The sequence below is a fragment of the Mytilus californianus genome, unplaced genomic scaffold (assembly GCF_021869535.1).
Source record: "Mytilus californianus isolate M0D057914Y unplaced genomic scaffold, xbMytCali1.0.p SCAF_6, whole genome shotgun sequence".
NCBI lineage: Eukaryota > Metazoa > Mollusca > Bivalvia > Mytilida > Mytilidae > Mytilus > Mytilus californianus.
The window spans coordinates 48866960-48893037 of NW_026262712.1; the positions used below are offsets into that span (position 1 = coordinate 48866960).

The 26078-nt window shown below is 32.7% G+C and overlaps 1 protein-coding gene across 1 annotated transcript in view; it reads left to right on the plus strand.

The window, feature by feature from the left end:
• Window positions 1-26078, plus strand: part of LOC127706791 (uncharacterized) — a 124160-nt gene that overhangs the window by 414 nt on the left and 97668 nt on the right. Inside the window, exons 2-3 of the mRNA XM_052211482.1 lie at window positions 995-1165; window positions 4787-5239. Coding sequence (XP_052067442.1) covers window positions 4939-5239 — 301 coding nt within the window. The 5' untranslated portion in view covers window positions 995-1165; window positions 4787-4938. The remainder of the gene's footprint in view (window positions 1-994; window positions 1166-4786; window positions 5240-26078) is intronic.

Here is a 26078-nt window from a genome sequence, read left to right on the forward strand (position 1 = left end):
CATAAATGTGGTAGACCTCACTTCGAGACCAACAAAGGAACGAAATAGAAGTAGTAAGTCTTCCGCGAAACCAACAAACATGACCCATATAAAAATAGAAGACCTAACCAAAAGTGACTCATTTAATGCATAAAATACAAAATTACCTCATTTTGAGATCTTACCACACCTACTACATTTCTTAAGGTTAATCTTGCTGGTTCAACGTCTATGAGGGACTAAAAAGGACGAAATTGTTTCCAAAATTTAATTTTACTGCTATAAATATATTTGTGTGTGACTACCTTAACATGCGGTGGGAAAGAGAGTGAGAGAAATGCTAATGAAATATGATACACAGAATATAGATGATTATACTATTTACAAACATCATCCCGGAGCACCCCTGTGATTCCAGTATGATATGTACTTAACTACGTTTCCAACAACCCTATACAAATCAAGTATATAATACTGGTTACATTCTTCAATGAAGGTAAACGTAGACTAGTGAGATGAGAATTACTTTGTAACCGGAACGTTATATTAAAAAACAAGAAAAAAGCCAAGAAATTACAAGTTATTTATCATATATAACTGTTGCAATATATTTTGGCTTATCTATATTTAGTTTAGAAAGTTACAATTCCTTTACCGTTCAAAATTCGACAATTACCTTTGTGGCTTAGCATATTTTCCTAGTGATTTTATGGCACATGTTAAAGGAAAGATTAATTTGAAATCCATGACTGTAACATTATTTACCTTCAAAATCGAATTACTAGCATTACAGAAACGGGAAATGAAAAGTGGAGTTAAAAATATTCCCACTTGAAAATCAATTTCGTTTTGTCTAGACACAACATGTACCCTATTTGTTACTGCACCTTATAGTTTGTCTGAATACCAGACAATTTCAATGTTATATATTAAGACTTTAAAAGAGAGACATAATAAAGATGTTCGAGGGATAATACTGTGAAAAATAATAATTTTAAAATGTAAACTGTTTCAGCTAATGAGACTGGATTCAATCTGCAAAGTACAACTAAGTCTAATTGGAAAGATGCCTTTGGTTACTGCAAAAACCTGGCAAGCTATAATTTAGTTAGAGGCAAAATAAATACAATAAACGTTTTAGAATCATTTTGGCTTTCTAATACCAGACGATGGACAAGAAAAAGAGGTGAGTATATGTATATAAACTCATCATAGATACTAGGAACACAATTGTGTACGCCAGACGCGCAGTCTTTTGTATGGCAGTATTAAATTCTGTTTGATATCGCATATTGTCCTACCGAGCGTTTAAAAATACCATTGTTAGACCATTATCTGTTTCTATCGTTTGTTGTACTTTTTCCCCTTTGTTACCATATTAAAATTTAACAAGTTTCTAGATCTGTTCGTTGTAATTGTTTGGTTGTTCTTCCGATCAAGTCCACGTGGTTCTATAGGATATCTGGCAATAAACTTTTAGTGCAATAAAAGCTAGTCCTACTATACCACCAGAAAGAGTTTACGGGAAGACAGTCTTCATATGTTGTAAATGAACATCCAATTTGGATTTTTAACACGATATAATTCCATGTATTCAAACGTTTTAAATATCTAAAATTTAATTGTCGACAATGGAGAAATGTTTCCGTAGCGATTGTGTAGTTGATATTATATATCGTCCGGTTGAAGCTATATTTCAGGTGACCATTAACGGTCACTTAATTGATCTGCAAGAAAACTGTAACTTCCTTGTCATATTGATAAAATGTCGAAACCGGAGAACTTCGAAGACTTAATGATGTCAAAATTAAATTTTCACAAAAGAAAACCAGAGACAAAGCCAACAACATTTGGATCAACCAGGATTGATTCATAGTATGCATAGATAGTGATGCAAGAGTCCTACATGGAACTGTAATATAATAAAATACATTTCAAAAATATAAGATAGATTTTTTGTATCCATCTTAAATGAAAAATGAATGTCATTGCAACATATAACCTGTCGATATAACACGTAACCAGCTTTTTCTCGTAAATTAAGGCGACAGTATGTCAAACCAATGTTCAAATCCGGTAAATCGATTTAAAAGAGACAAATCAAGGTAACAAACAAAAACTGAGGAAGCCGCATGAACTCCAAAAGGAGCGAGACCGGTTGCATCCACAGGGTAAGCATCTCCTGCTATGCATGTAACCCGTCATTAAAAAATCACATTCAATCAAAAATGTGCCAATAGGGAATACGGCACAATTGATAAAAATACAGATAAGACCATCACTCCGTTATTTAAAGATTTAAGAACTCTAAAACATGTCGCATGTGAGTAATTCGTATATGACAACTTCAGCAAAAAGGAGTTTGATAGTCCTGTCAAGGTAAATACCCAAACAGAATTTTAGAGAGTTTGGTTTTCTTTATGTGTGTGTGTGTTCAATTGATAGTAGGCATGACTGATGATATGATAGTCTTTTGTAAACCGTAACCGTTTCAAAATATTATACCAATGTGCAGTTAAAGATAACCGCCACACACAATAAAATGGATACTGAGCAAATGACATGTTTATAGGATATACACTTATTAAAGATCATTCTTTAAACCAGTTCAACATAATTGAATATTATAGAACAAATATATAATGATCCTTCCTAAACTTTGTTTTTTATTTTAAATTTCAACCAAACTTTGACTAAACGTGAAATAAACTTTACGAAAATTATTATAATATTCTTAACGTTTATCGATATGAAATTAAGAAGATTTGATATAACTGCCAATGAGACAACTATCCACCAGAGACCATAAGACGTCGATATAAGCAACCATAAGTCACAGTACGGCATTCATCAATGTGCAATATCCATACCGTGTAGTAGAGCTTTCTTACATTTTGACGAAAGGTACGAACGAAGGTAAAGGGAGCATGCATTTAATTTACATTCCCACGATAACACTTGGAAGTTGGATTCTACATTTTATCCGATAAAACGGTCTTCTATTCTTAATAACATGTATCTTTTTAAATTTCAGCATATCGCAGATAAACACGAATTTAATATCTGTATTAAAATAAAGAAAAATCGTTTAAAATAGACTTACGTCCGATACGTTGATTATGTTATCCACAATTACACATATTTGCACGGGAATTGTTCAAGCATGCTTTTTTTAAATGTTAAAACAGAGACTTAAAATAAGACTCTTGTTTAAACCATTAACATCTTAATGAAATTCTTGCAGTATGATACTCTAAATTTAATGACAGAATTCGTAATTATTTTTATTTTTTAACGAGTATGTCATCATCAAATTGTCAACGGGGATCATCAAGATTTGCCAGACAAAGAAACTACAATGTATTGAAAAATGTACTTTAAAAAACCTGGTAGAAGGAAACATAAAAAAGGATGAAGTTTTTCCAATAATAAAAAGGTTAAATGATAAACAAAAAATATTGCGACACTTGCGATTATAATAAGCAAATGTTTAACGGAATAAAACCTATACCCCCCCCCCCCCCCCCACCCCCCCCCCCTCTGAAAATTAAATGATCGTTTGTATTCCCCAAATGATTTTTAGTCTGTTTAAAACTAGTTATATTTTCAGTTAATGCACGACTTATTCTATCTCATTCTTTTAAACGCCGTTAATTAGTTTAAAATCATTTATTACTTGTGGACCAAGCAGTGATGCACTTAACATTTACAGAAGATGTTAACACGAGCGAACATGTGAAATCCCATGCCAATTCCAGGGGAATAATTAACACACACATACACCCTCACAAACAGCTTTGATTTAGACAATCATAGGATAAATATTTACGAGATGACAGCAAAACAGTCCAAACTGTATAACAAACGTTTGGAGGTCCAAAAACCAAAAAGACAAACAATCAACAAATTGTACTGAAAAACCCGGAAAACTTAGGTGTCGCAGAAGTTTAAAACGTATCTGTCTCTGGCATAGTTGTGCATATAATAGACCAAGGCTAGGAGTATGTCTGCCGAGTGGATACAGATCGGGTGCTCCCACTCCTAAATCCGCCATCGAGCTCTAGTTACAGATCAAATAACTATGGATCTTGTTTTGTTCATTTACATACACAATTGAACAACTGGATGAGTAAAAGACCCCCAGTATATATTTTGAGTGTCATTTTTTTCGATTTTACTATTTTGGGGGTTTCAAAATTTACAATTTAGAAAGATTATTTTTTTATTTTTATTTTTTTTTGGGGGGTGTAGTTGAGCACACCTTTTTTTACGGGATATTTTTCTTCTTCTGACGAGTCTGTGTTTAGCAAATTTTGTTAAGTTATCTCCTTCACCCTGTTTTTTTTATATATATTTTTACATCGTACGTTCCTATGTTGCACGACTATCTTTTTGACACTTGTCGTAGCATGCAGTGTTTTAATCCTTGATTGGCAAATATTGAGGAGAAACGCAAATATTGAGGAGAAACGCAAACTTAGTCCCATGATCGCCTTGATTCAGATTACATAAATATGTTTAATTTTAAGAATAATTCAAAATAAAGGATCCCTCCACCATGTCTTACGTATGATTCGTCAAGCGTACGTATTTTTCGTCAAATTGTAAGAAAGCTCTAGTAAGTATTTAAGGACCCTCTAGTCCATTTTTATTCGGATTTTACCTTTTCATCTTAATTTTTTTTTTTTAAATAATTGACTATATCTAGAAAACTCTTGTATAGTTTTAAATTCTTCGAGTCTATCCTCTCGTTTACACCATATACTTATTATTGATGCAATATAATTCCACAACTATATTTGATTAGAATTCTTAGATGCAGCAGAATATCCTGAATTTTGTGTTGCTGCCAGAATAAGACAAAATGGTGATGTTAAAAGATCAATCCGTAGATGTAGAAAACGTCTACCCGGGCTTTGTATTGAAGTTGGAAAGACGGTTTCTGATATACCTTCAAAAATGTCTTCTACACTGTCACCAGTTAATACATTTTCTCGAAGATTGGATAAAACTTCTTCATTTCTACGAAGTAATACACTTCAAGGTATAACTATATCTACGTACTCCGCTTCACAAAAAAGTACATTTTTATCTCAACTTGGATCAACATCTCCAGCTCTGAAGGAAACTACCGGTAGATCCAAAATGGTACCAAAAACAACTTCTCCTTCTCGGGATATTCAGGAAAATACATTTCCAGTTCTTGTAGAATCTCCTTCTTCAGATGTACCGGGTAAAGATGAAATAGATGTTGTTTCAGGTAACGACCAACTAGCTATATATACGCTATATTTCTTTTAAGTGTTTCACTTTATATAATTCTTATAAGATTTGCATATTAGAGAATACGTTGATATGATTGGTTGAGAGGACTTCCGGTAGTTGTTCTTGTAAACAAGATGGCGGCGATAATAAAACAATCCGGATTGACGTTAACAAAATTTATTCAAAGTTCAATCTGCGTTAATAGTTAAATTAAATAGTAAACACAAACCATTCGTTTCAATGATAATAAGATTTTTTGTAGTTTATTTTTATCAGATTGCAAATTTCATGGAGTACATATTTTTGCGTTAACCAACAAATATATTCATGCGCCAGGCCTATTCAATGACACAAATATACAATTAACGTGTGATAGAGGTTACGAGTGTGAAAAAAAAAATTCTTTATCTCCAATTTTAAAGAATTATAAGGATTGAACGCCTTTTAAAAGGAATTTATTGGTGTATAAACTGTACCAAGTCACTCACAAACATATCATAAAAGTCCTTCGGACTTTTATTTGTTTGTGAGTGAATTGGTCGAGTTTATACACCAATAAATTCCTTTAAAAAGGCGTTTAATCCTATAATAGCCCTTACCTTCTAGATTTTTTAATCATAACTACAAGCAAAGACATGAATTATCAGTTTGTTTCGATAAAAACATATATAATACTATGAGTGAATAATTTTGTAAGCAATAACAATAATTAATGATTGACTTGTGTGATGTATTATAGTCAAACGGTTTAGATTGGTAGAATTGAGTTTTATAGAAAATTATGGCTTGAAATCTAGTAAAAATATGTCCTGCCTTTGTAATATTTAAAGAACTTGTAAATAAAAACCGTTTAAATGAATTATTTTAAAAATGATCAAAGAGTTATTTGAAATAAAGTACTTTTTTTAACAGAAATAGTCATCATAGCAATAGTAGCTGCAACAATCCTCATAGTCATCGTTATATCAGTAACGGTTGTCTTCTGTAAAAGGTAAGTCATCGTTATATGAGAAACGAATGTATTTTGTAAAAGATAAGTCATCGTTATATCAGTAACGATTGTCTTGTGTAAAAGGTAAGTCATCGTTATATTAGTAACGATTGTCTTCTGTAAAAGATAAGTCATCGTTATATTAGAAACGGTTGTCTTCTTTAAAAGGTAAATCATCGTAATATTAGTAACGATTGTCTTTTGTAAAAGATAAGTCTTCGTTATATTAGAAACGATTGTCTTCTGTAAAAGGTAAGTCGTCTTTATATTAGACCTTTTCAATAACTCTCGACACCGACTAATGACATCTACAGTTTACAGGTAAAATGAAGGGGTCGTCTCAAAACTAAAAATCATTCATGAATAGTATTACTTTTACACCTTCGATTTATCGTTTTACACTATTTGGACGAAAGAACATATTTCTAACAAATAAGAACTATTATATCTCTCTCTTTTGTTTAGCATTCTTATTACATGTAGTTATACGACATTTTACGTTGAATTTATTAAACCTTCAAGTAAATAATTACTGCAATCAATTCACATAATCTGCCTTTTTTTCTTCTTAAATTTCATGATTATGTGAGTATTTTGATAAGCGAGTCTGTCAACGCAGATATTTCCACATGCCAATTGCGATTAATTCGCTTTTGTAATGCTATTTATGAAATTTGCTGAAGGAACATTGTAACAGGACTACCGTCCGTCCGCTCGAGTTGTGTTTCTCAACCGATCTTCACGTCACTTGTTGTACACATTCAATTTTGGGAGGGGTAAAAGCCTATTTGTTTAAAGGTCAAAGGAAAAGGCCACATCGATAATTTAGTTACGCGAGACTACTCCGCTTTAAGATACCATGTTAAAATTGAGATGTTTCCTTAATGAACTGGAAACATTAACGGCACCTTTTTTTTCTGCGCCACATGCGCATTTTTACAATTAATATCTCTTCAGTGATGCGTATGGTATTTATATCCCAACAGAGCTTGTTGTCATTGCAGTGTCTTTTTGACAGCGCCGAACTGATTGACCGTTATAGGTTGTCCGTGTCCCGAAAGACGTGAACATACCTTTTCCCCTGTCGTAGATTCCTTTCATTTCCTTTCCCTGTTCCTGAAAAATGACCTTCGTGTGTCTTGCAAGAAGCGAAGAACTGCTTACCCTTCCCCTTTTCAGGACATAGCTTTGGTTTTCTACTCTTTACTGTTTTTTTTCATGCATAAAGGTTTTTTAAATTTCATCACTGACCATACATAGGGGAGATTTAAGATCCCAATTATACTAGTGAAACCCGGCCGCATGTTTTATGCGCCTGAAACAATTCCTAAACAAGTTGGTCATTGCAATTGGTAAGTTTTTGTCACAATAGAATATTTAGTTTACAATTTGATATTTTGACATTATGCTTCGCTCTCATATTTGTTTCCTTTTTATTCGATCAAAGATAGTAACTTTGTTTCCTTTTTTTTGGAAATGGGTTGAGATTCGGGTCTTTAACCAAAATGCAGACTATGCGGTAACTGAATGTCTGTTTTATATGTTGCATTGTGTGGTTTTTTTCCTACTGCAGAAGTCATAAAAATGACAAGAGAACGAGAAAAAAAAGCTTACGATTTGAATCTAAATCTGAATCAGAAGAGACACCAAGGGCCTTTAAAAATCTTGGTATCTATTTTGTTATGAGTACCACTGAGACATTGGAAGCCAAAATTAACAGACATTGTAGAAACATGTACCGCCCTAGTCAACAGATATAAAACATTGATTAATTAAACATCTACTACAAAAATACAGGTATTTTTTTTTTTTTTTTTTTCATTTTTCAACTCGACGTCTAAAAGAAATGAAACATTGAAGTCCTTCCTTTTCTTCATAGTCAATTCACAAATAAATTTCGTTTTGATAAACAAATACCTAATAAACAAAATAAGGTACGGCACACAACAATTGCTTATCTACACGTCATGTTGGATAGTGGTCTCATTGGCAATCAAAATAATCATATGCGATCAATTATAATTTTTTTCAATTTTATTTATGAGACGACCCCTCATATCTCACCTGTCGTAGTCGTTCTCAACTGTAGGTGTAGACAATTGTTGAAAAGGTCTATTAGTAACGATTGTCTTTTGTAAAAGATAAGTCTTCGTTATATTAGAAACGATTGTCTTCTGTAAAATGTATAGTAATTTTACTGTATCATGTTTATATATATACAAAATGTATGTACTAGACGTGATAGGAATGTCAATACGATTTTGACGCTGATGTTAACTACCAATACCACTACACGCTATAGTGGGGACCATCTAAAAAAGTACAGATATTCATTCTTTATAGTTATCTGTATGGGTTTGTTTGGTAATGTTGAGATGATTTTTCAACAATAAAATATTAACAATTTATTCCGCAATATACGGAAGAGGATCCAGCAAAACAACACGATCATTATTCTTGCATTGTGTCATAGTAGGGATCGATTAAGTTTAAGATCGTTGTTCCCCCATTTCTTAATATTTTGTAGAACGAGTACAAGGAAAGTCTACAAAGTGATCAAAATAAATTAATAGAAAAAAAACCACAGGAATCAAATCACATTCGAATCCGATTTTTTACTCTACATCAATCTTTTTTCAAAACGTTCGTTTATTTGAAATTTATTTTTAAAATAATTGTCATGTCGGGGCCTTTCTTATCTTTTATATGCGGGAATGGTTTTGTTCAGTGTTTGGGGTCTGTCATACGGTGATCTATAGTTGCAAACATTTACCAATGTTTACGTCATTTGGTCTCTGGTAGATAGTTGTCTATTTTGGCAATCATACCGCATCTCCTTATTTTATATCATTTTCTGGAATAGAGAAATGTGTTACACAGTAGCGTAAAATTCTAAAAATAACCCAAACTAGAAATTTGTGTACTTGACAATTAAAAAAAAAGACTGAAACAAACGCGTTTTCAATTTGATTATCTTTATATTTTTATTTTATCTAGAAAGGTCACTGACAATTTTATGTAATGTTAAATGAATTAATTCTTATTCACATAAAAAAATTTTTGCCCTGACATTTTCCTTCTATCAACTTATATCAGTTAGTTTTTCGGAAAAGAGAGGTTATCGAATTAAGTATTAAGATATTACAACGTTTGGACATTATCAAGCATGTTAAATCTACGTTTCGGTGAAGGGTCGGAATTGTTTTTTTTTTCTTTTTACCACGGCTTCCTCCACCAACAAAACAGAACACCACGATTAAATTGAGATATTGTTGAAAGTGGCGATAAACTTTCATATGGAGAAGTTAATACATGTATTAGTATCTTTGGGTCAGGAGGTTATTTTGAAAATGGAATATTCATTTTCACCTCTTTCAAAACAAAGTCTGCTAAATTATATGTGGGGCATTTTTTTTTTCGATTTGCTTCATTTTGTTTTGCCTTAGATTCACTATAAACTCTGCTCTCTGAATTTGACGGTATATAGACGTGATAGGTGAATTGGTCCATCCGTCCGTTCGTTCGTCCCTCTGTCCATTCATTGCATTCATACCCAGAAAGTAGTAGACAATACGAATCAAATATAGCTCATAGAAAGTGGTTTTCTTGAACATTAAAACGATGCGCAGCAAGACAACCTTCTTCTGTAGCCCCCTGCTTCTTAAAGTTTTATATAGAAATAGCACTGTATCCGCTTGTGTCCACTTTTTATTTACTTTTTTTATATAAAGGTATAACGATGTGTTCAGATTAGTACTGATTTGTTTAAGCCACACATGTATACGCGTCCCTGTATCTCTGGACACAAAATGCATGCTAATAGATATAGGAAGATGTGGTATGAGTGCCAATGAGACAACTTTCCATACAAGTAACAATTTATAAAAGTAAACCATTATAGGTCAAGGTACGGCCTTCAACACGGAGCATTGGTTATATTTTGCAACGGAAATTGGACATATCTATTGTGGAGAGACAAACTGAGTTTATTAACTATTAAACATATTCTAATCATATCGCCTACTATGTATATTTGGACTTTAGGCCGTAAAAACCGTCATTCCCATTCTTGACTCTTACATATATTTTTGTTATGTTTTGTTTTGCACTCTTAAATCAAATAAATACAAATTAATGTATGAAATTCAATGTATGAAGATCTACGTAAGGTCAATGCACGTCTTAAAATTTGGAGTCGACGTTAATTGTATATTCAACGATTGTCTTTAGTCTCGATTCATTGAAATTCAACAACTGTTAACTTTGCAACTTACATATGTGGCACATGTTCGATACCGTTAGCTTGCGCATATTTTGAAAGCTATACTCTCAAAGAGAGTGAAACAAATGCATGCTAATAAAATCTAAAGTTATCGTATCTAGAACATTATCTTAGAAATACGGAAAGAATCACGGTAACAAAAAACTGTACACACAGATAAACATCTACAAACCACAAAATTAATTTTGTCATCTACCTCATAAAAACAAAGCCTATTTGCATGAACTTTTGTTACCATTTCTGCTTCCTTTTCACATGAGAAGGTATTTTAATTTTGATGATTTCTAAAGTATCATATGTCTCTGATGTTCGTTGCATATACAGTTCAGTCAAGGGATTTTTATAATTTTCAATTTCTTTTCCATGATTGAATTAGCAAATGAAATGCGGAAGCATAGCCATCTTCTTCCTACAAATAAAACACGACATGTTGCGGTGGTCAAATCCCTTTATTATATAATAATCTCCTTTATGTTGCTATTAAACAAAAAAGGAAGCACATTTTAGGTTTAAAATCTGGAACAAAAGTCAAAGAATGACAGACAATTCGAAGACAAAACTCAAAACGACAAACCTGTAATAATCAACACAACACAACACACAGTACAACACACAAAACAACACGGAGATTTAATATTGAATGAACTCGTGTGCTCCGATACCGATGGGGCCTCGTTGGCCGATTGGTGGAAGTAGTTCATCTATAGAATCACTAGCACTGACGTTGTAAGTTTGAACCCATCACATGGCAGGTGAGTTCAACTCCAATCTTGATTGCCTATGTTTGCCAGGTTTCCTGCCGAAAGTCCAAGGTTCTTTCTGGGCACCTCGGTTTCTTCCACAAATGAAAACTGTCCGATCCGATATAATCAAAATTACCGAGAGTTGCGTTATACACCAACAATCAATCAATCTGGTAAGGTCGGCATTATCTTTTCTACAAAGTATGCATTTTCATTTTTGATGCATATGTTTTATAGTTTGATGCTAGCTTTTCCGATTGATGTATCAAAATGGTTAATTGTTTTAAATATGCTGCAAAAATAAAAACCAAGCAAATATGAAAAAAATAAGAAACTGCATCCCTCAGAATTTTATTCTTCAATTACGTGGTTTACAACTTTCCCGTACGGGTAATTTGTTTTCAAAATTCAGTGAACTATCTTATGTTATAGGCGTTAAATATGATTTATTTTTCCTTAAATTTCAAATGGAATATGTGGTGGACATGTCAGTTCCTTATTTCAATGTTTGCAATTTTTCAGTATTTTTTCTTAATATGAAGCGACAGAAAAATATAAACAAATTTACCGGTATAACCCCTTCTGTACCATTCATCATTTGCCCCTTTATATCATTCTTCATAAATTGTGCATACGACTATCGTCTAATAAAATCTTCAAATTTTTCATTTTATTTTACAGAAAGAGAAATACACAAGGTACGCCACTAAACCAACCAATGGTTATTCTCGGAAGAGAAGCTGTCTATGGAGAAGCCAACACGCCGCCCGCTCAACATGCAGGAAGCACAAGTCAGAGATTTCACCCAACTGCATCTGACGATACATACGACCACATTGATCATTGTCGACCTAATCAGACCCACAATCCGACAGAAAGCAACTACGACACCATGCGTAGTACTGGGACCCGAAGTGAAAAGAGAAATGAGTTAAACTATGATCATGTGACTGGAACAAAGAAGGGATGTAATATTTGATAGTGCTACAGATTACAGCCAGGTTGACACCACGAAGTTAAAGACATATTATTGGAATAAATGATATATTTTTGTTTTATTTTTACAAGTTTCTACTCATTTAATTCAACGGGGAAATGGGTAAACGTCAATCAGAAAGCCACACAGTAATACCACAGAATCAAAATGTATATATTGATTGATGGTTGTTGGCTTGATGTCCACTTACTACGTCATGCATATTCTGGAAGGGAACAATTAATAACAATCCAGTTTGTAGGGTTCTTCACGGTGGTTTGAACGATATAAGAGGCGAAAAAGAGGCTATGTTGTTTTGAAGCAAACACATTTTCTTGAAACAGATCCACCGTAGAATTGTATCAAGTTAAAACGTGTGGAAACCCTGGTACTCTAAAAAAAAAAGCATCATAGATGAACGAACGAAGGTTAGTACTACATACAACCTTCAAAGACAAACACAGTTTTTTAACGTCTACACATTCCAGAGACCTGTATATTGCAACGTGATTTCATATAAGATGAAAGGACTTCACTATAACTGACAAGAAGGTAGATTACTAGGGGCGTAACAATCCCACTCAAAACATTAATGACCACAAAGCCCCTTAGCCCCTTGAATTCGAAAATCATCTGCGAGAAATTTATTAAAAAATCTATCAAATAACACCATCCAGATATTCATAAGTCTGTCCGAAATAAATATATTTATTTTTTATTAGTGTCTAACGAAAGTGTTTCAGAACTTCAAACTTTTGAATAATTTGAACAATATGCCAAATAGTCTCATTAAAGATATAGAAAAACTATATGCCTAAATTTTTCTGATAAAGGCGTCAATTTGAACATCATTAATACCTCATAGCGACATGGGGTTCATAATTGTTTAGAAAAACGTAGCAATAGTGTACACGCTGATATGTCGCCTGCTTTATTGATCTTGATTTAATCTTAAGTTGAGAAAAATCTTTTAGATTAAGGTTTTAATATCCACAGATATCACAAAAACTTAACATTACAAAGATCCATAAAAGTAAGTAAAGATCATATAACCCCTGCCAGACGGATATATCCACCTTTCAATAATTCCATACACCAAATGTAGTTAACCTATATTGCTTACAGTATTTGAGAAAAGGACATACTCTCGAAAAACTTAGCATAGACCAATGAATCGTGATATCAGAGTCAGATGAACCCTGCCAGACGGACATAAAAAATACACATCAAGTATTTGTTATCAATGTTTCAAGCATGCAGGTCTTCTACCTTCTGAAATCTAAAGTATATCGAAATTGTTTTATGCCGTCGTATCCGCCGCCGGATGAGTAGCAAATGTAATCATGCATTATTTGGATTTTAATTTGTCGCAAATGTGACAAAAATAACAGGATCCACCAATACAAGTAAAATTAACCACACCAACCCTCCGCCGAAAGACATATATGTCAAACAAAGACAAACAACCGTTACAACGAACAACACATTGTTCTGACTTTGTCTTCCGTCTTTGTTTTTGTCCTTAGGCAGGGTGTTGTCTTTCAATTTTTTCTTTTGTTGTTGTTGTTCTGTTTTTTTTTTTGTGTGTTGGTTTTGTTTTCCTATTTAGATTTATTTTGGTGATAACGGCAGAATTTTTCATTGGCTTTTTTATATAAATTTATTCACCACTTGACCAGGCTAAGGACCATTTATAACTTGATAAACGGTGAAGTCATTTGTCTGAATTGTTGAATTGTTATTAAAAATGATGACCTCGATATGCGTTCTTGCTTGTGTTTAGCTGCAAGCCTGCAGATTGTTTACGCTCACTCCAAATCTTCTTAAATTTCAATCTTCCAGTCATCTTGGGAAAGAATTACAAACGATCCACAACTTAGATCAAGCTATAGCAAATTTTTCATCGGAAACGAAAAAAAAAATTAAACAATTAAAAGAGTCATTAAATTAACGTTCTAATTTAAATTATTATCATTAAACGACAAGAGTGCAAACGCTGAAATTTCTCGCCTGCTTTACTTATGATTGAATTTATGTTGTAATTCTGTAATATGAAGGTTTTACAACAAGAACCACATAAACTAAACATTATCAATGATCAAGAAAAATGAGTTCAAGGTAAGATGAACCATACCCGACAGACATGTACACCTTACATCATTCCAAACACCAAATACAGTGGTCCTATTACTTATAGTATCTGAAAAACAAAAACTTAACGTTGCCAAATGCACTATGAAAATGAGGTCACGGTCATATGAACCCTGCCAGACAGACATGTTCACCTTATATTCATTCCATACACCAAATATCATTGACTTATTGCTTATAGTATCTGATAAACTGACAACACAATGAAAAATTAAAATGAACCAATGAACCATGAAAATGAGGTCAAGGTCATATGAAACCTGCCAGACAGACATGACTTTGTACACCTTACAATCATTCCATACACCAAATAAAGATGCCATATTGCTTTCAGTATCTGAGAGAAAAAACCAAACCTAAAAAACTAAGCATTGTCCACTAAACCATGAAAATGAGGTCAAAGTAAGATGAAAACCAGTTAGTCAGACATATACACCAAATCAGTGTCGGATCCAGGGGGAGGGGGGGTTCCGGGGGTTGGAATCCCCTTTTTTTACGATCAATGCTTTTGAATAGGGACATATGGTTGGACCCACCCCCCCCTTTTTATCTTGGGTTGGGAACCCCCTTTTAAAAATGGCTGGATCCGCCCCTGCAAATATAGTTGACCTATTGCTTGAAGTATCTGATATACGGACTTGACCACGTAAACTTATCAATAACCTTGAACAGTGATCCATAAAATGCGGTCAGGTCATGTGAAATCATTCTGACAAAATGAAGCCTTATACCAAATAGTGTTATCCTATTACTTTTACATGTATCAAGTGAGTATTTCAAATGACAAAAAAACTAGAACTTTTTTTTCAAGCAGTCACTGAAACATGAAAATGAGATAAAAGACAATGGACAACAACTTCGCAACATACAGTTTCTGCATACAAGGTATGAAGCATCCAGGACCTCTACCTTCTGAAATAAAAACCTTTATACAAATAGATTACGCCGTCGCCGTCGCCGTCGCCATCACGCCGGATTGTAATCCTTATGCGACAGGAAAAGTCGAGGTGATCCCTGAATTAAATTTTAGTCGCCACGCCGCCCACTCCCTCCCACACCCACATGCTCTTTAGACTCTTATGCTTTTAAAGCCAGTTTTGAAATTTTAAATATGAACTATTAGGCTTTAAATTGCAGTAGCAAACTCCTTAAAAAAATCTTGCTTTCCAAAAAGTATTTTACGGACAGAAAAATGTCATACCTTTAACTTTGTCTCTTCATGTCGAAACTATCAGTCGGCTATAAGATTAAAAAAAAGTATAGTTACGTGTTTCCTGTCTCTTGGAATGAGAACAATAGGGAGTACTGTATAATTTATGTAGAAAAAACTGGGGTTTTGAAGGGTTGTCTTAGATATTTTTGTTCTAAAATTGATTATCAACTTACCTGTTATATATGTTTATCACAAATTCAAGCAAGATATACATGAATGTCCATCCATGTTTATTCTTTTTAATATTATAAATCATAAATAAAATATAAATCTGAAGTAATCAATCATTTGAACGACTCACTTGACTGAGCAGTTTGAAGAAAACACTTTTATCTTGTTAATTAAACGCTGTCAAAATATAATGGGATTGCAGAAGAAATCTAATTAATCAGCTAGATTGGTTAATTGTGTTCTTAATGTTAATTTTAATTTCAAAAACCTTATAAATGCTGAGTACTTGCCCGAGCCAGTTCATACACAATAAATGTTCAGAAAAACACACATAAATAAATTTACGTGTATCTCCCAAGCGGTGCTTTGCTTTTGCGCCAATTGGCATTTCATTTGCGCCAAAATACTGTACCAACCAGCAAATACCTATGAGTAAACTTCAGCGAGGACTTACAATGGAAAAATCATGTTGACGTCACTGCCAAAAAAAAACATCCAAATCGATCAGATTCCTTAGACGAAACTTAATAGAATGCATTAAAAACGTAAGAAATGCAGCTTATATATCTCTGTCAGACTGATAAGACGAACTTTGGAATATGCAAGTGCTGTCAACGTATATTTGTTCCACATAACAGAAGTTCCACTGGAAACTTTGTTATAAACAATGTCATAATATATGTTCCTGATGGAACAAATATTCTATACCATTTATTCCGTTAGGAACATATACTGTAATATTAATTCCAGTGGAAATAATATTCCAGAATATTTATTCCATTTGGAACTTATATTATGAAGGAAATTCTATTTTGTGACAGTGCGTCATGGGACGCTCATACCACCGGGGACGTAAATCGACTAGAGCAAGACCAGTACAAAGGAGGGCCGCTACGTTTGTAACAAACAACTACACAGACAAAATTCCTGGATGTATCACTAGGATGGGAACCACAACCTTCCAGACGAAGTAACCATCGACTCGTCATGCTTTACAAGATCCAGCATGGGCTAGTGGACAATGATACCAGTTACATCTTACGCCCAAACGATCGACGTACTAGAGGCAAACAACGTTTATACCAACCACCGGCAAACCAGAGAGTTTATAAGTACTCATACTTCCCTCGGGCTATACAAGAGTGGAACCACCTTCCAACAGCTACTACGGAAGCTCTGACAATAGAAGGGTTCCAGTGTGCACTATCCAACTATAGTGCACCCAAGAAATCAGCACCATAGACAGCAGCCAAATGTACATAGTTTTAATTGTATATATCTCGGAACGTTTTATCTCTAAATAGTTAAAGGATAATTGCTGTCTCATTCTCCGTCTAGTGGACTAATTACATTCCAATAGGAATCCAGTCCTTAGAAAGAAGAAGAAGAAGAAGAAGAAGAAGAAGAAGAAGAAGAAGAAGAAGAAGAAGAAGAAATAATCTTTCTTTTCACATACGATACTTCATATGCGACAAAATAATACATTTCATTTGCACCAAAAATACAGGTAAATAGTATAAATAATAGATCTGTAGTGAAGAGACTTGTAATAATAATGTTCAATCCTGGTATCTATGATGAGTTTATTTAAAACACAGTTTTGATAGCATGATATAACATATTCATCTTATATCACATTCATCATGTGAACACTATACAATTTTATACATTTCAGTGATTCAGTTTTGTATGAGAAATAAGTGTGAACTAATTTATTTACCCAGTGAGGGGGATACTCCGCAACTTTTCTTATATACGAGCCTTGTATTCAGGTTACAACTTATATTTAAACGTTTCCGTTATATTTTACCTATAAATTGGCCCAAAAGCAGTATTTATTTTTGGCGTAAATGAAATACAACCCTATGGCGCACATGAAATATTGGATTTTTCCAAAATTGGCACAAATGCAATGCGCCCCTCCCAAGATAAGTGTGATTTTATAAGATGAGGCATTTCGGCGTGATATTTTAAATTAATTTACTGTATTATTTATTTTATGTATGTTTCAATGTAAAGGGAAAGTAGTTGTAATACCTTTTTCCAAGAATATTATAAGGTTGGCTTTTAGTACCCAAGGCAGGTGAAGGAAGTAAACTTTGGAGCATGTGATTGGATATAAGAGGGGGATGGGGGTAGAACCTTTTTCTGGACTCCGGGATCGGGTGTTTTTAAGCTCGGGATTTCGGAATTGATCCTTTCGGGATCCGGGAATTCTTTTTTCGAATTTCGGGATGTCAGGATTTAAATTTTTTTAAATTCGGGACCTCGGGATTCCATGTTTTCAAGTCCGGGCTTTCGGGATCAGGACCCCTCCTACCCCCTCATATAAGGGTATAATCTATTTTTTTATTTATTTATGAATATCTGCAGTGTGTATATTTACAATATAAATCTTGAAACACATTAAAATATTTTCTTGAGAATTATTCGAATTCCAAATTTTAAAAAAATTTGATGTAAATAACGGTGGTCATGGATACCATAAACAAGCCCCGTTCGAAGTTGGTCATGCTACCATTTGACTCCAATTTCTTAAATAGAATGATAAAGCACTAATACCACACATAACTGTTTTATTCAGGTTTTCATTATAAAAAGTGGTACATTTAGAAAATGTTAGTATTGCCGCCTATGGAAGAATAAATACTACCGTTTCCCTAAGAGCATGAAAAGAATGCACTCCGCTATAGACAGTATTGGTCAACCAATTGGTATTAAAGTTTTCAATTTAAAAAAAAATCATTAGGAGCCATTATCATGATTATGTCATAAAACGATTAGGAGATTCCCCAAGAGAATATTGTATACTTATTTGCAACAAGTTACAATGTGAACCACATATATTCATATAATTACATTAACCCCATATTGACACCGGAGTCAAAACACTTATCATCTACTTTAAGTCTTAAACAAATCTTTCTGACAAGTTTTATATAGTAAGATACTTTTTTTTCTGTTTGCCATAGAACTTCAGAAGAAAACGGTCTAAAAGATTAAATGACGAAGTCATTATTGTCAGCTATATAATGATGAAATAAATGTCGCACTAAGTTATTGAACCAGCTGTTTTCTTTCATATACTAGATAAATTATGACGTGTTTGATAAACACGTGACGCGGAAGTATAACGACCTACACTTAAAGTACATAATTCTATATTTTCCTGTAAGGTATAAGTAGAAAACCAATTGAAACACTTGGCAGTTTAAATTTCATGTAAACAGGTTTTAAACGTTTTCTATGTATAATAAACGTTACCATTCATTACTATATTTAAGTCTATAATTTTAGTTTTAAAATTTCCGTTTTTGCATGAAATATCGATCATCCACAATTCGCAAGTTAAACGAGAATACACCAAAAATAGGCAAATTTGGGAGTAATGATTACTTGTGTAAAATTGACTCGGTGCTGACCGAATTTGTTCTGAGAGTCTCCCTTTCTTTTCTGCTAACCGCTAACATTCACAATATTGCGCTGCTTAAATTCTTTCTTTATGTCAACATCTAAACAAAACGAAAAATCATTTGAACTATGATTCTTGAAACCTTTGGTATAGTCCTTAACATATTCATTACCATATATATATAGGAACTTGTCATGTATATATATATGTGTGTATCAATCAGGATTTAACCAAATATTCAGCTGTACATCAACTAATTGAACTTTACAGCACTATATTAAATTCTTTTGAAAGGAAAGAATTCGATTGCTTTGTATTCTGTTATTTTTCAAAAGCATAAGGGAGCAACCACTTCAAGGGGGGAATATGGTTTTTTTTCTGAGTCAGAAATTTTTTATTTAGTTTTTCGACGCTATCAATCAAATTATTTTTTTCAAAATTTAACACTATAAGGTATGGGGGAAATCTGGATTCAGAATATTATTTTTTTATATCTGCTTGATCAGAATTTTTTTTTTTTATCAAATTGGGGATCAGAATTTTTTTTTAGAAAAAAACCATAACACATATTGTTAAAAATGTTTCATGTACCAGACAGTTAACACTGTGTATCATCGCCACCGGAAATTGGGTACTAACGAAGCGGAGAGAAATGGAAAAAAAAAGTAAACAAGGTAAGAATTCATTCAATTTAAAGCATTTCTACTGATTTGACGAGAGTACCACTTAAGAAATGATTTTCTGATATATAATTCTTTAAATTATTAGGCCGATAAGTACAAAATTAAGACAAGATTTTGTGTTATACTCAAGAACTTGCCACTTAGTACCTGAAAATTTCGAGGTCGATCGTCCTCTTTCGCCCCATTGGCAAGATATTCAACTGTTTTTCATTATTTTTCCAGACACTTTTTTTAGATTATTATAGTGTGGCATCATATTTACTGAAATTTGTTGTCAAAATGATGGTTTTTAAAGAATATAGACCATAAAAAATAAAGTCTAGGGTACGGCAACTTGCTCATGTTGACAAATTTACTGTATGGCAACTTGTTTTCAACTGTATGGCAACTTGATTAGTTTCAAAATATTTATTTGCCGTCTTTTTAAAGAAAATAAAGTATTAGGTTCAAATATCTAATTATGCATTGATAAAAATACAATTCGCTTAACACCATTCAAGATGTATACACAATATAAGGCTTGAACACAGGCCTATTACATCTTTTACATACCTGATGTATATATACAATATGAATACGGCATATACAAAAGCTGGCAAATGTTGTAACTTTCGGAAAGACATGTCACTGTTTTACTGACCTGTTAGTATGCCCCTGACGTAGCGTTAAATGTTACCCATGTCCGTCCGACCCGTCTCTCCCGTCCGTCCAGAAAGTCCCAAAAATTGGTTTCCGTTCTCTAACTATAGTATGCCTTAACCAAATGTTTTAAAACTTACACGAAATGCTTATCACCACAAAACACAGATCAAGTTATAAAATGGGTAGCGTCACTGTTACCGTTCTTGAGTTATGCCCTTTTATAAATGAAAAAAAGATATAAAGCTGTCGTTTCTGTTCTCAAACTTTAGATTGCCTCAACCAAAAGTTTTAACAATACAACATTAGTCAGCATTTGCATATAAGTGATGAACATTTCGGGGTTGGGTTGTGGGTGGAGGGAAGGAAGGAGGTAAGGGCAGGAGAATTTTTCCGCATTGAATATTTAGAACCATTAAGTGAATGAATTCTCTTTCAACTTTCAAATAAAATGAAATATAAATGAATTATCATTCTCTGCAAAAAAAAAATGTTGTATTGCTACACCACGGCACCATGTTAAGGGAGGTTTAAGTGCTCACAAACATGTTTAACCCCGCCTCAATATATATGTGTCTGTCCCTGGTCAGGAACATGTAATATAGCGGCTGTCGTAAGTTGCTGCCTGACATATTTGTTTATGATTTTGTCATAAATCAGGCAATTTTGATACGGTATGGGTTTTGTTCATTGTGAAGTGTATAGTAACCAATAGTTGGTCAAATCTATTTCATTTGGACTTTGTTTGAAAGTCCTCTCACTGAAAACCATTCCACGTCTCCTTTTTCAATTAATTTTATTGCCTTATTTGTAAAAAGCAGATACAGTCAATATATTAGAATAAAGAACATTAATTTTCTAAAAAAAAACTTCATCTCTATATAGTAAGATATGAGCAAGCTCGGTGGCTAACACTGTTTGAATTTAAAAAAAAATATTAACCTTAGATTAATCATTTTTGGAAAGAATGAAAGAAGAATCCGATACAAGGGATACAAATCCGGCTGTGGCTACGGCATAAACTATTTATATAAACTTTCTACTTGAGAATAAAGATGACCTTGTATGAAGTTTTTTTGGTTGTCATCTTAATATTATATATTTATTAATACAATTCACAAAAGCTAGCATCTTCGACTTGTAAGTTTAAAGAATTATACTGAAATAACATCTAATAAGGACAGGTTGAAATATTTTTGAATCCTGATGGTGCATGCTCATAAATTCTTTTGGAAAAATCCACGTAAATTTAAATGTTGATTTGATAGCGTTCATTTATTTATTTGCCCTCGTAAACAGTTTTGTTAAAATACCGAAATCGGTAAATTCCATGCCAAGAAATTGCCTCCGTTGAAATTTTGCAAACATCCCATAGAGCAAATTACATGGATGATTAATTTTGACCATTTGGTATATGGCTGTGTTTTAAGTGAGACGTACACGCGGGTCATAAATTAATTTATTGAATGAAATCAAATCTTTAACTACTAATGGATGCCGTAGGAGGTCGACCGGAATTTTTAGCGAGGATTTCTTGGCATGTTATCGTGAACGAATAAGTCGGGTACACCTTTTTACATTCAGGCGTGCTTAAGTTGCACTTTTTTCTTCTTATTAAGAAAAATGATTTTATTTCTAGCATTTATCTAAAGATTAGATTATTTACACACACACAAAAATAGGGATTACTGATTTTGAAACTCTGTGATTGAATTCACATTTATATTCAACCAAACAGATAGGCCGAGATCCATACCATTATAAGTTTCAAAACAGAGAAGGTGTGTTTGAAAACAAATAATCACGTACTGCTATATCTTTTAAGGCAAATGCAAGTCTTACTTGTATTAATTATATAATTTTAATTGGCACAATATCACATTAAAATTTACCGAGAAATATTATACATAGTAATCATGAAAATGTACTACTGTCACAATGAAAATTCGGACGAATACACTCCTTTTCACTACCCCTTCATCTACTCATTTAAGTTTAGGCCAAACAGCCTTAGCAACAGTCTTTTATTATTTTTTCCCTGTAAATAAAAAGATTGATTGAATTTACTTAAACTAAAAAAAAATACAATCTTATTTTCAATAAGAAACAAGAAAATTAATTCGAAACACAATTCATGATTTATTTCTCCTAATTTTCAATGAAAACAAAGTATTTTCTTCACTTTTCTTTTAACAAATTATTCATTTCAGAAATTTAAAAAATGAACAATAAACAATGTTGAAGACCGTACCTTGACCTATAATGGTTTACTTTTATAAATTGTGACTTGGATGGAGAGTTGTCTCATTGGCACTCATACCACATCTTCCTATATCTATTTAACCCAGCACATTATTTATGATTCTGTCCGAAGTCACGAGCCTGTAGTTTGGTTGTTGTCGTTGGTTCATCTCTATCATATTTGTTGTTTTTCGTAAATTGTTTTGTTATGAGTTAGGCCGTTAGTTTTCTTGTTGAATCCTTCCACAATTTTCATGTCGGGGCTTTTTATAGCCGACTATAAGGTACGATTTTTCGTTGTTGAGGGCCAAACGATAGCATATAATTGCTTACGTACACTTTATTTGACCCTGGTGGATAGTTATCTTATTTGCAATCATACAACATCTCCACTGTTTATATTTTTAAAAAAAACCAGCACCAACAAAAGATGAATGGTCGGTTTTTTTTTATTGAACTTACAAAATTTCACCCTGACAACAAATAAGACAACATTTTTTAGTATTATAACGATATATGAATGTTTTTTTTAGGATAATATGGTTGAAAAAAACCTTTGTCTTTAAAAACACAAAGTCAAATGAAGGTACGCAACGACGACTTCTGAACGAAATTAACGGAATATATTTTATAATATTTGATAAGTAGTTTATTTTGTATATTTGTAAGCCGGTAAAGCTTTGATACAGCCAAAATATCGTCACTTGATATTTTCTAAACAGTGATTAATTTCATCTTTAAATTACAATATATTGCAAGACGCCGTACAGACAAAAGTTGTTATTTTGCAATTCGCCGTACAACGTCCTGCAATTCGCCGTACAATAAACAAACAATGTTTTGGTCTATATTCTTTAAAAACATCTTTATGACAACAAATTTCAGTCAATATGATGTCACACTATCATAATCTAAAAACGTGTCTGGAAAAACAATGAAAAACAGTTGAATATCTTGCCAATGGGGCGACAGAGGGCAATCGACCTCGAAATTTTCAGGTACTAAGTGGCAAGCTTTGGAGTATAACACAAAATAGTGTCTTAATTTTGTACTTATCGGCCTAATAATTTAAAGAATTATGTATCAGAAAATCATTTATTAAGCGGTACCCTCGTCAAATCAGTAGAAATGCTTTAAATTCAATGAATTCTTACCTTGTTTACTTTTTTTCCATTTCTCTCCGCTTCGTTAGTACCCAATTTCCGGTGGCGATGATACACAGTGGTTAAAGAGTCTTAAGAGAATTAAAATTTAAGATAAACAGACATATTAACTTTAAAAAATTGTATCTAGCCAGTATTCTGTCTCATCAAAATACAGATCCTGTGTCCAAGCTTCTGAAAACATTCCGTTCTACTTTCTGTTTTAAAAGACCTTTCGAGATCCTCTGGTTTTGTCGGATTAATATACACCTTCAAGAATTTAAAGGCTGACATTTCATTGGCTGATGTCAATTGATAGTTAAATTACAGAAAAGATATTTCAGTGTGAACAAATAATGATGAAACGTAAATGTCTGCTTGTTTGCAACGTGTATACCGTTACACCTAAAGTACCTCTGATATCGTAATTAGCCAATCAAATTACGTGACAGGTACATAAAGGATAACTGAGGAAAAAAACTGTTTGGGTAGTTCGTTTTAGTTATAAAGATTAATGCATGGTTCATACCAGACAGCAAACTTAACTCTTATGCATAGAGTACACACTCAAATAGTTCAGCTTTAACAGTAAACAAAACGTTTTAACGTTATAAAATCATTGTATCTAGATATAGCCATCACGTTGGTGCAGGGCTACAATTGTAAAATTAAAACAAAACACTTAATATTTAGAATATGTTTAAAAACGACTTATTTGAAAACCAACGGGTATTTAAGGAAGAAGACAAAATTCCATGATCTCAAAGTAGTTTTATGATGTCCTTAGGGAATAAGTTAGTATTTCGATAGTTAGCTACATGTACATGGTGGTATTTCTTCTATACTGATGCGTGAATGACAATGTTTTCACGGAAAAAAGACAATATCCCATGGCCTCAAAATAAATTGACTTTGATATCCTTAGGGAATAAGGCCTTATTTAGTTAGTTATCGTTTATACATACTTATTGGTGTAATTGCATCATAAACGGAAAAACGGAAACGAGCTCTATATTTCGAGTATTTAAACCAATATCTGCGGTTGAAACAAGTACTCACAAACATTTTATTTATGATTTCTATAAAATTTATAAACACTAAATAAAAACAAGGAAATACATACATGTATTATTGATAAGATATTTCGGAGGGCAACTGCAGTATGAACATGATTCTAAATCTTTTGATAATTTGTTTCTGTATAAATGTATTTTGTTCTAAAGGTAAGTTACATTGTTATCTCTTTTTAATCATATTCAAAGTAATTTATTTCGCGAAATCTATCGTTAGAATTCATTTCATTTATCATATTCAACATGTATAGCAATAAGTCGAAGAAAAGAGAAACATAAGCCAAGATTGGCAAACAAGGTATTCGAATTAAAAGAGATAAGAATGATACACAAGAGACATAAATGTCAGAACTAATGAAACCCTGTAAATTCATAACAATAATTAATAGAAGAATGAATTATTTCTCAAATTATTGAGTCTGCGCAACAACAACTACATGTTTCATAATAATTCATGTTTACTAAATATTGTGACCTCACAGCTGTACAGTTGTGTTATTTCTATAAATGCTGTATTTTTCTGTATACATATCTTTGTATCAGCATAGGTTTTATCAGAAAAAAACCAACATAAATATGATATTAACATATATATATAATATATATATATATATATATTAGTCTAAATTGAAAACATATATATATATTAGTCTAAATTGAAAACAACGTTCAAACGTATGATTGCGTTGGATAAAAACCGCAATTTTTATACGTGTGCATGCAAAACAAATTTCTTGGTAAAGGGGTCTAAATACACCACAAACAACATATATATATATATATGTATATGTCACTTAATATATGTTTATAATATTTTTAAATCTTTTGATTTCGTGTTTAAATTTTAAGAAAATCAAGATCATCTTTTGTAGTAAAGAAGATAAAGTCAATGAAATAATGAAGTTTTCAGCATAGATGTGAAATAAAAATCCCAGGAAGAAGAGTATACCGGGCTACAATTACAATATTTCGTGTTAACATAAAGATCACATATCACAAGAATTAGAAATAAGTGAATGACTAAGTTCCGATGTATTTGCAATAATCGAAAGTATGTACTAAAGAAAAATTCGGTAAACACTTGAAACATGTAAAATACACTTATGACTTCTAGTAC